This window comes from Cololabis saira, chromosome 11 (genome assembly GCF_033807715.1).
Source record: "Cololabis saira isolate AMF1-May2022 chromosome 11, fColSai1.1, whole genome shotgun sequence".
Taxonomy (NCBI): Eukaryota; Metazoa; Chordata; class Actinopteri; order Beloniformes; family Belonidae; genus Cololabis; species Cololabis saira.
The window spans coordinates 30,705,884-30,717,245 of NC_084597.1; the positions used below are offsets into that span (position 1 = coordinate 30,705,884).

Here is an 11,362-nt window from a genome sequence, read left to right on the forward strand (position 1 = left end):
TCACTGCAACCACTATTCATACTGCAGAAAAGAGCCATAAGGATAATTCATAAGGCTGGTTTTCGTGAACACACCAATTCTTATTCTTCAATTCTAAAATAATCAAATTTTTTGACATTTTAGAATTCCAAACTGCACAATTCATGTATAAAGCTAGGGACAACTCAACACCATCTCACTTGCAGGAAATGTTTTATGACAGAGAGGGGAGGTATAATTTAAGGGGTACTCTAAATTTTAAGACTCGTAGAACACTAACAACTATGAAAAGATTTTCTATATCAGTCAGTAGAGTTAAACTATGGAGGTATGGGTGTATGCGTATAGAAATATTCAACTATGTGTGTATGTATGCATGTGTGTGAGTATAATTACAGTATATAATAATACTGTTATTTATCAGTGTGAGTACGGTGTGTGAATATTTATAAATACAGGTTAAATGATCAGTGAATGGGGGGTAGGACTAAATAAGTTTACACTTCTTCCTACTCCTTTTTTGGCACATGTAAATCAAGATAGCAAGTTTTAAAGTAGGAAATTCTTTGTTTTGTTGTTTTCTTAAACTTCTCATGAAGTGTTGTTTTTTTTTTTTTTACATGTACAAAAATAAAATAAATCAAATCAAAAAGACATCTACAAAATTGTTCTTAACGATAGCCTCCAGAGAGGCATATATTTCAATTCCAAGATAAGTAAAATTATGCACTACCGGTAATGCGAGAGGCAAGTTAGCCGCCACACTAACATTATTTAGTGTCAATGGTAGAAGTGCTGATTTCTGCCAGTTAATCTTAAAGCCAGATATTCTACCACATTTTTCAAAAATAGTAAGCAAAGGAGGGATAGAATTAATTATATCCTCCAAAAATAATATGTCATCAGCATATAAAGAAATAGAATGTTGAGTATTATGAATTGTGACAGGACAAATATTGTCAGCTTGGCGCACTGCTTGAGCCAATGGTTCAAGTGATAAGGCAAATAAAAGTGGACTTAAAGGGAAACCTTGTCTTGAAGACCTAGAAACATCAAATAAAGAAGAGCTATTTTTGCCTGTCAAAACGACCAGGAAATCCATAAAGGAGCACAAAACCTAAATAAATTATAAAAGCTTCAAATGGAAAAGTGTTTAATTGGGAAAAAAACTGCCAAATATCGCACAAGCCTTTTTACTCATTAATGAGATTTACAGAGTTTTACAGATATATTGATAATACAGTTTAGCACAAAAGTGTAATTGAAACACCGTTTCCGCATTTGCACATCTCTTTTAGCACTGGATGTGATTGTAGCCGGTCAATGTGAAGTCATCAAAATCTAGTTTCTAGCTGTTTTTGGCCTCATTATGGATGAATGCATTACATAATGGCTTTGCCTCTGAATACCCTTTTGAATGATCATCCCCTGCCTTCGTATTTTCTTGACTACTTTTGCAACAGCCGTTGCAGCAATCACAAAAATGTGTCAAATACTAAAGGTGTTTAGTTCATCTTATTCAAAGATCTTCTTTTTTGTTTTGAAAAAAAGTCTTGCAGGACGAGATAAGGAGAGTTACAGAGCTACAGAGAGAACTAGGAGAGCTGCGCTAATCAAAAGAAAAACACTGTTCAGTGGAAACATCGACCCCTGCAGCGGTTCCTTTATTTCGCCTTTCTTTTGTGCAAAAAATGTAATGGAAACACAACTAATGCACCATGATCCTGGCCCAAACATCTTTTTTGGGGGTACGGAATTGACTTCATGCAAGTTTCTGCGATCAACATATACCGTGTTTACGTTTCAGGACGAAATTAAGGCTTTTATAGTCACATATTTACCGTACAGTAGACATATTTTTGATTGCATGATTAAATCGGTAAGAATGCATCGAGATTGTCCTGGCATGCTACGTTTTAAACTCACAGAAGTGATTTGGTTGGTTACAATATTTCAATTTTTTTTTTTTTTTACATAGCGTCTATTTCAACAGAAGTTGTCGCTAGGCGCTTTCCAGAGACCCAGAACATGACCCTTGAGCAATTATTACATAAACATAACATAAACAGTGGCAGGTAAAAAAAAAAACTCCCCTAGTGGAAGAAAAACCATAATAATAATAATAATAATAAGCCGGTGGCAAGGAAACACTCCCTTTTAGGGGGGAAGAAACCTTGAGCAGGACCTGGCTCATAAGGGGGGGCCCTCCTGCCGGCCAGCTTGGCATAGCAGGAAAAGAGAAAACAGACAGAGAGAATGAAGAACAGAGAAATGAGAGACAGACACAATGGCTAACTGGTGCACTACAGAGATAACTATATAAGCAGATGTAGACAGCAGGCACTGAGGTGGGGGGGGACTGCAGGCCACAATGCCAGCAAGCACAAAGCAGACATCCACATAGAGAGGTGTAAGCAAGCAGTGGATCAGCTGGAGCCTATTCAGCAAATTACTTGGACATCCTGCTAATTATACATTACAGTAATCTAGTCTAGAAGATACAAACGCATGGAATAGGTTTTTCCAAATTTTTGCGATATTACGGAAATGGAAAAATGCTATTGTACAAACCTGATTAATATACGGTTTAAATGACAGATCCTCATCGAAAACAACACCAAGGCTTCTCACAGTTGCACTGGAAGCCATCGCAACACAATCTAATCCCTCCCTAAAATGCTTTGGACCAAAAATAATAACCTCTGTTTTATCTGAATTTAGAAGCATAAAATTTCCGGACATTCAGTCCTTGATGTCCCTAAGACATGCCTGAAGTTTAGCTAACGGCTCTGTTTCATCTGGCTTCATAAACAAATAGAGCTGCGTATCAGCATAGCAATGAAAATGAATGCCGTGGTCCTGGATTATACTTCCCAATGGCTGCATGTGTGAACTGAACAAGATTGGCCCTAGCACTGAACCCTGCGGAACACCATAACAGACCCTCAACTGTTCTGAAGAAACCTCATGTACATGAACAAACTGGAATCTGTCAGATAGATATGATTTATTTTTGTTTCAACATGCGGATATCTGAATTATACCAGGGAGTTAAGCTCCTATGGTTGGAAACCTCCTCAAAGGAGCAACTGCATCTAAAGCTGAGTGCAGCAAATCAGCAGTGTTACTAGCAAGGAAATCAACATGTGCAGAGGTACAACCTTAGTCACTGGCCTCAACTGCTTCACTATTTTCCACCATCTTAAGATGAGCAATGGCCTCCCTAAATTTAGCAATAGCTTCATCAGACAAACATCTGCTAAAATAATACGTCTTATTTTGCGCTTCAACATCGACAATATTAAATTCATTCATTCTCCACCGCTTATCCGGAACCAGGTCGCGGAGCCAGAAGCCTCAACAGAGATGCCCAGACTTCCTTCACCCCAGACACTTCCTCCAGCTCTTCCAAGGGGAGTCCAAGTTCCCAGGCCAGCAGAGAGATATAGTCTCTCCAGCGTGTCCTGGGTCTTCCCCGGGGTCTCCTCACGGTGGGACATGCCTGGAACACCGCCCTAGGGAGGCGTCCAGGAGGATCCGATACAGATGCCCAAGTCACCTCAGCTGACTCCTCTCAATGTGAAGGAGCAGCAACTTGACTCCGAGCTCCTCCCGGGTGACCGAACTCCTCACCCTATCTCTAAGGGAGCGTCCAGCCACCCTGCGGAGGAAACTTATCTCGGCCGCTTGTATCCGCGATCTTGTCCTTTCGGTCATTACCCTAGGTCATGACCATAGGTCAGGGTAGGTGCATAGATTGACCAGTAAATCGAGAGTTTCGCCTTTCGGCTCAGCTCTTTCTTTACCACAACGGCCCAGTACATCAACCGCATAACTGCGGACGCTGCACCGATCCGTCTGTTAATCTCACGCTCCATCTTTCCCTCACTCGTGAACAAGACCCCGAGATGCTTGAACTCCTCCACCTGAGGGAGGACTTCTCCACCCCGCCCGGTGAAGGCACTCCACCCTTTCCCGGTGGAGAACCATGGCCTCGGTTTCGGAGGTGCTGTTTCTCATCCCATCTCAATATTAAATTCAAACGTTATTAAATAGTGGTAGGATAAGAGGGAGTTTACAGGCGACACCAACAGATTATCAAGTTCAACACCGTAGTTGAGGACGAGATCGAGGGTATGATTAAAACAATCTGTCGGTTTGTTTACTTTTTGTGAGATACCCATCGATTCTAGAAGAGAATTAAAAGCTAATTTAAGATTATCAACATCCATATGAATGTTAAAGTCAACCGATATGATGAATTTATCTTTACTGATCAATAAACCAGATAGGAATAATCACTCGTACATCTGGTCCCACAAGGTTTTGGGGCCACCTTAGCACCAGTTTTCATGGCACAGAGTCGGTGCTTTCGTCGCAGTCAGACGTCGAAAAGAACTGGTGCTAAGTCTGGCACTAGCACCGGAATAGCACGGTTCACTTTTGTGGAAAATCCCTAAATGGAAGCTTGTTTTCTCTCCTGGCTGTTGGCCTCTGTGCATGAGAGAGAATGACAAATTGTGTTTAAGAGTGAGCCTCTGCTGTTCACTGACCAGATGCTCAGCAGATAAAGTATCACACATCTCCCATCTCTTGATGCTTCTCTCATCAAAGAAGCATCTCATTTCTTTTTTTGTACTCAATATCTCACACTCTTCTCCCGCCTTAATCTCTACTAAGCAATATTAACTTGTTCATGAAAACATATTGCAACATGGCCCAATTCTAAAGCGGACTACTTATAACTCATCTGTGATGTTTGACAAACACACATTGAATAATTCAGTGAGTTATCTGTGCTGTAGCCCTCTACTTCTCAGTTTGTGCCTGGTTGGCCCTCATCCATCTCTCCATTGAGTTTGATAAATAGTCTGTGCTTACATTGCCAGGAAGCTTGAACACAGCACATTTTTTTTCTATTTTTCTTTTGAACATCTGTAAAAAAGCCAAATGTGTTATCATTAAGACAAGTTTTCAGTTTTAACATTAACTGTGGACTGGATATTTAATATAAAACCTTTGACATTTAAGCACTGTTTCACATGTGCAATAGGGTTAAGCAAAGACCTTGACCTTTAAAGGGGACCTATTATGGCATTTAATGTGTATTTTAAACAGGCCTTGAATGTCTTAAAAACAATCTAAAGCTTGTTTTTTCTACATAAAACAGAAATTCAGCCTGTGGGCCATGTCTCTAGTTTTACCGCTTCTAACCTCCTTCTCTATGAGGGATTCTGAGGGGAGGGGAGGGGAGGCTATGATAATGAGGCTCTGTGCTGATTGGCTGCCTGAATGACATGTAGCAGGGGAGGGCACAAAGCCTCACTCCGGGCTGAAGAGCCGTCTCCGTACACAAAGCGTGTCCCATGCGAGGGAGCTTCGGCGACAAAATAAATTCCATTGCTTTATTTTTTTTGTATTGGACTGTCCAAACTGGCCGCGAGTTTAACGGTTTCAGTGTGGACAGAGAGCGTCCAATGTCACGCAGCTCGACGCGATAGTCGGATGCTCGCATTCAACACGGTGTAAACGGATCTTAAGCCTGAATTACGGTTCTGCGTTAAATCGACGCGTACCCTACGCCGTAGGCTCTGCGTTGGTGTAACGCAGAACCATAAATCAGCCTTTAGTTACCTGAAGGGGGAACGGGTCACCTCGTCTTCACACTAATTCACACAGGAAGATTTAATTTAATTCTAAACAGGTACTCCACAGTTATTTACTCCGATTCCTCATCATTTCATTTCTTATGTTACAAGACAAATGTATCATGTTAACTATAAAGAAATCACAAATGTTCACAAATGGCAACTTTATTGTTAAAAAAAAAAGTTGTATATAAATAACATTATGCACTATTGCTGGCTCAAGGAAGGACCGTGCATCTTCTGAAGGTGTCGTTGAACAGCTTCAGGTGCATTGCTTGGAAGATCTGAAACCATAAACAGAAGAAAAATGTATTACTAATAGAGCTCCCGTGTTACCTAACACTCCGTTAGGTAGCACCGGAGCTACTCACCGGTCCGGTCCAGTGAGTGGCCCTGGTGCTCCGAGCTAAGCTAAATACTTAGCCCATGCAAAGATCATACTTGTAGACAAATATAAATAACATAAAAAAAATAACGTCACTTCCCGCTGACTCGTGTGCAGTTGCCGGGTCCGTACTGTGGGCACTGATCCTTTTATGAGGGTAAATGTCGATGCAAAAACTGTCCCTCGCTGTGGAAACAGTCACCGCTTCTGAACAATGGCTGAAGCTCCAGCCGGCAGAGAGAGCTGTGGGCGTGGTTTCAGCAGCGGAGGCCGACCTATGGAAATCTTGGCCTATCGTTACGTAAGGACGGGAGCAGATTCTGAACGGCTCGTAAAAGTCACATGACACTGGAAGATTCATCCGGGCGGGGTGAACAGACCCTGCAGAATTTAGTTGCTTTCCTCCTTCTCTGAGTTGTCAGGATGAGGGGAGACCACTTTATATATGTTAAAACAAGAAAAAACGTGTTTTTCATAATGATCATGTCTGTAGAAAACAACTAGGTGAAACCAATATTTTCACTCTATTTACCACCGTAAGATACACTGCCTGGCAAAAAATAACCGTATACTGAAATCTTTTTGTTTTTTGTAATCTCACATTTGTTTCTATCCAAAGTTACATTGATCTGTCACCAACATGTAGTACTGATGATGTGGGGACTGAATGTTGTGTTAAGTCCTCCAACACAAGATTCTGAATGGGGTTACGGTCTGGACTATGTGGTGACCAATACAAAAAATTACATCTGAAGCTCCCTGAACCACTTTTTCATAATTGGAGTCCAATGAAATCTGACATTATCTTGGAAGATGCATTAGCCATTGTGAGTGAAGAAAAATCTGTTGATGACCAATTGAAAAAACCCAAATTATCATACTGCCCCAACATGCTTGGATGGTAGACACTAGACATGATCGGTTCATCACTTCTTTCACTTCCTAAATATTGGTCAGTGCTGTGTGAAATGTGGGTAATTATGAAAATGAGAGATTACTAAGAGATTGCAGTATGCAAACGAATAAAATACCAATAAAATAGAATATTTCAGAATGTTTTTGTCAGTAATACCTATAAAACTCTTGGCCCAAAATAATCAACTTTGCAGTTGAATTAAAATACTTTATGGAGAATTCTTTTGAAATACCACATATGTAATTATTTTCACCATCTCCTAGAGTATAATATGAAAAACTATTTCAAGCTTTTTAAATCTGCCATTCTCAATGTAGCCCATGTGTCACAGCTGACGTGCAACGTGACAAAGGTCAGCTAATGACGTCCGATTTCACATGTTTGCATATGATACTGTGGCAGGGTGGAGAGGTTGATGGGACACACGCACCTGTGTCCCATCCGCCTGAGTGGCTGCCGCTCTCCACCCTGCCTGCCTTATAAGGCAGAGCTGGACAGCAGCGAGGGGTCGGAGGAGCTGCTGGAGGCTGCTGCTGGGAGAAAGTGCTGCTGCTGTGAAGGTGTTGGAGCACGCGTGTGTTGGGTGAAATAAAAACAGTTTGTGAACTGAAACTCCGTGTCCTCTCTATCCTGTCGGTCGGGCCCGGTAGCACTCGCCGTGCTACAGATACATTGGTGGTTGCATTTAAAAAAAAATGTTTTTTTAAAGGAATGATTACTAATAATTGTCTCATAAGTATTGATGTCTGGATCTCACTGTATTGATCCAGTCATTCCAGACCACTGTTTCCTGAGAAAACCCCCACCAGTGTATCACCAAGGGATGAACTCAGTAGCTAATGATGGAAACTAGAGGTTTTATGACTGATAATAAAATCTACACTTCACAAAAAGCTTAATAAAATTAACTTTTCTGAAGAAAGTCACGATAACTGCAAAGCTTCTAAAGCGTATGAGCCTTAAGGCTGAATTATGGTTCTGAATTAAACCTACGCCGTAGGGTACGGCGGGAGGCTTTCCATAGCCTACGCCGTAGCCTGACGTGCACCTCCCAAAAAATGTAACTACGCGTCGCGGCAACGCAGACCGAGAGGGCTGTGATTGGTTTGCTTGGTAGCAACACATTTCCGGTTCCGGTTCGTGAAGCAGTAGTGAACTTTCAGCGCTCATTTCTTCGTGTGTCTGTGATTTATTTTATTTTTTTTATTTACAATTTTTTTTTTTTTGGGCGGGGGGGGGGGGTGTTTTGGTTTATTGCACAGTAGTTGTCCTTATCTCTTTGATTCACTGTGACCGGAAAAACCGGAAGCTAAACAAAGTATCAACTAGCGCTCTGGGGGGGTATTGCACCGTGGCGAAATGGAGTGACGGAGAAGTCCGAAGGATTCACGACGGCGTCACGGCAACGGCGTATGCTCTGCATTGGTTTAACACAGAAACCATAATTCCGGCTTTACTTGTGAAGACCATACTGTAGGGGTGTCTTTAAGACTTAATTTTATAAATAATATGAACGTTGCAATAGTGTAAAAACTTCAGCGAAGAATAAAAAAAAACTGGTTGGAGTCCTGTTGCCACAAGTCTTTTACTTTCAGTACTTTAGTTAAAATGTCACCTCCCAAATTCTGTCATCCACTTAAATCCAAGTCACAAAAAAAGTGTTGGTTACAAACCCTCTGCTGGTTTAAATAGTGTAGAAAGCATTGTTCCTCTTTTCTCTTCATTTCAACATGATATACTATAAAGTAGGATAAAATGAGAAATAATTAAGCTGTCATTTTACTTTCTTTTTCAATCTTTTGCTTCTGTAATTTAAGTATGCTGTGGCAGTTGCAATGTAATTTGGGATACATAACATACTGATGCAAAAAGATCTTTCTTTTGGCTGCTCTTCTTTTTACCATAACACTTTCAATAGACAAGATTTGAGGGATAGTTGAAGCATCATTTGCATCATTCTATGAGGCTCGTGTGTGTGTGAGTGGCTGCATGTGTCTGCAGACTTGGATGCAACATGGGTTTGAATTTGACGTGACGGCTCCCTCCCTCTGTGATCTCGGGTGGATTTCTGTCCATGCATGTATTAATCACTCACGGAAAGCAATGTAAAGTAACACTTCCTTTCCTGCAATGCCAGTATTTGCCAGCAGGTCAGCAAAATCTTATGGTCTACCTGAAAAGTAACGGGGGGAGGAGAGCGAGGGGAAAAAAAACACACTTCTGGCCCCACAGTCCATGTTTCTCTGCTCATATCACACCTACTTTCTTCATATGTGTTTCTTTTCCTGTCACACATCTGTTGCTTTTGCTATTGAAATTGTGGATTATGTGTAAATACACATGGGGTTTCGGATGGAGGTAAGATGAGTGTTTTTAAGAGCTTAGTTGGAATTCTTTAACTGAAACTAAGTCCTCTGTTCTGCTGCATTGACCGACTGCTTCCGTTTATTAAAGAGCTGCGTTTATTCATGCAAGCCGCCAGCAAAAATGGAGCTAAAACAAATGTGAGCTTAAGGAAACGGCGAGCTGCTTAGTTGATTCCCATAGGGAGTAGGATTACCCGCAGCTCTGTAATGCCTCGGGGAGTAGTTTAAATAATTATACCGGGAATTATTATTCATCAAGGAGCTGCAGTTCACTGTAGAGACAACAGTGAAGTGTTGCCACGTCAACCTTATCCCTCTTGTTAGTTATTTTAAGTGGCAGGACGCAGTGTAATAAGAAGCATGTCTGTGTAGAGTTGGGTTTTATTATCCACAGACGTGCAACTTCTGTACAGTCTTGCCAGATTTCAAGCACCTTCGAATGTTGCACATATCCAAGTCTACTTAAAGTCATTTCTGCTAATCTTATGACATCGACAAGTGTGCTTCATTTAAACTAATCTCCCTCCTTGTTTTTTTTTCTCCATCTCTCCCTCTCTGTTTGCAGGATCTCATGGCCAAAGTGCGAGCCATGCTTGCCAGCTCCAAGACCTTCCAGGCTCCCAATTCCTAAAAGGGGAACACACAATTCGTAGCCACAACCAACCCTCTGTCAAAGAGACCCCTTCTTCAATTTCCTGGAGATTTATCTGACCCACATCTCTTTCAGTTCCCTGTTTATTCATGATTTATTATTTCCTCTTGATTTGAGCGTCACCAGACTCAGGTTGGTTAGTCATTCTGCAGTGAAACGCAGTGAGGATAAAGAGGAACTGGAGAGTTTGGTGTCATACCAGACCTGAGGAAATGGCTGGGAGATAATGTGTTTTGGGAGAATCAAATATGAAAATGTGATATTTTTCATCATATTTCTGAGATAAACTTTTAAATGATGTCAGTAATTTTTGCAGCATTAATGTAAGATGCTGTAAGTTTATTTAATCTCCTTCTATGAAGGTTTATGTTTTGATATTTTCATTTTCCCCTCCTGTTACCTATTTTCTGCTCCTATTTTTCTGTTTCATTTTCAGTCCCAAGCTGTCTTTCCTCTCCAGTTTTTCACACTTCACTGAAGAAGTGGTTTTAATTTTTGTCCCTCGGCTGTAGTGTGTGGCCTTCTTTTTGTTCATAGTTTGCAATGTAAGAAATTTAATGCAGATCAATTTTCTAACTGAGCAGTCAATAAATTTTCTGTCATGACTCATTTGCAGTCTTTAATCTTTTCTTGAATGACAAAAGAATGTGCCATTAGTCAATTACTCTTACAAATAAAACGTATTTACGTGAAGCCTCTTATAAAACCTGCCTTTTGAAAGTGCTTTTATAGAACAAAAAAGAACAAGATCAGCTTTAAAGCTTAGTCTTGAGTGTTCTGAGCCACAAGACCCCTCAGGTTTTCATCCAGTTTCCTGTAGATGTAGGGAAAAAGGATGTGTGTTAATGCTGTTCCTCAGGCTCATACAATACAACACACACAAAAAACAAAAGGCTTGGACCTGCAATCTGAGCTGGTATGCTGAATGGTACCTTCTGCTTTTGATCACAAATGATGGCTTGATTCTGGAGAAAGATTTCTAGTGGCGGAAAAGGGTTTGGAAGGTGTTCAAGACCTAATTTGGTGTAGCAAACAGAGTTTTAGGTCTAATCAAAAGTGGAAGAAATATGTAGAAATCCAGTGATCAGTTTCTGCCAAGTGAAAACGATTTGAGGAAGTTTCATTCAAGTATGTCATGCAGACTTGAATTTTGCAGACTGTAAGGATGAAAGACCCTAAGCGCAAGATGCTTCATGAAAGTAAGCAAATAGAGACATTGCTTGACCAGCTTCCCATTGGCTGATAAAACTTGGGTTTCAGGGTTTTGGGAGGAACAGACAGGACCGCAGATTACACAAAATCGACATGTTAATATCATCCCAACGGTGAAGCACGGTGGAGGAAGAATCATGATTCGGCTCTGCTTGGTTGTGCCTCACCCTAGCGCGCCCATGATCAGAACATGCCACTTCCAGA

The 11,362-nt window shown here is 41.0% G+C and overlaps 1 protein-coding gene across 7 annotated transcripts in view; it reads left to right on the forward strand.

Moving 5' to 3' along the window:
* The window catches only part of sfswap (splicing factor SWAP), a 73,180-nt gene extending 62,638 nt beyond the window's left edge, over positions 1-10,542 (forward strand). For all 7 annotated transcript variants that reach the window (XM_061734337.1, XM_061734342.1, XM_061734343.1 and 4 more), the window contains one exon: positions 9,860-10,542. In XM_061734337.1, coding sequence (XP_061590321.1) covers positions 9,860-9,925 — 66 coding nt within the window. In that variant the 3' untranslated portion in view covers positions 9,926-10,542. The remainder of the gene's footprint in view (positions 1-9,859) is intronic.
* Positions 10,543-11,362: the final 820 nt, after the last annotated feature.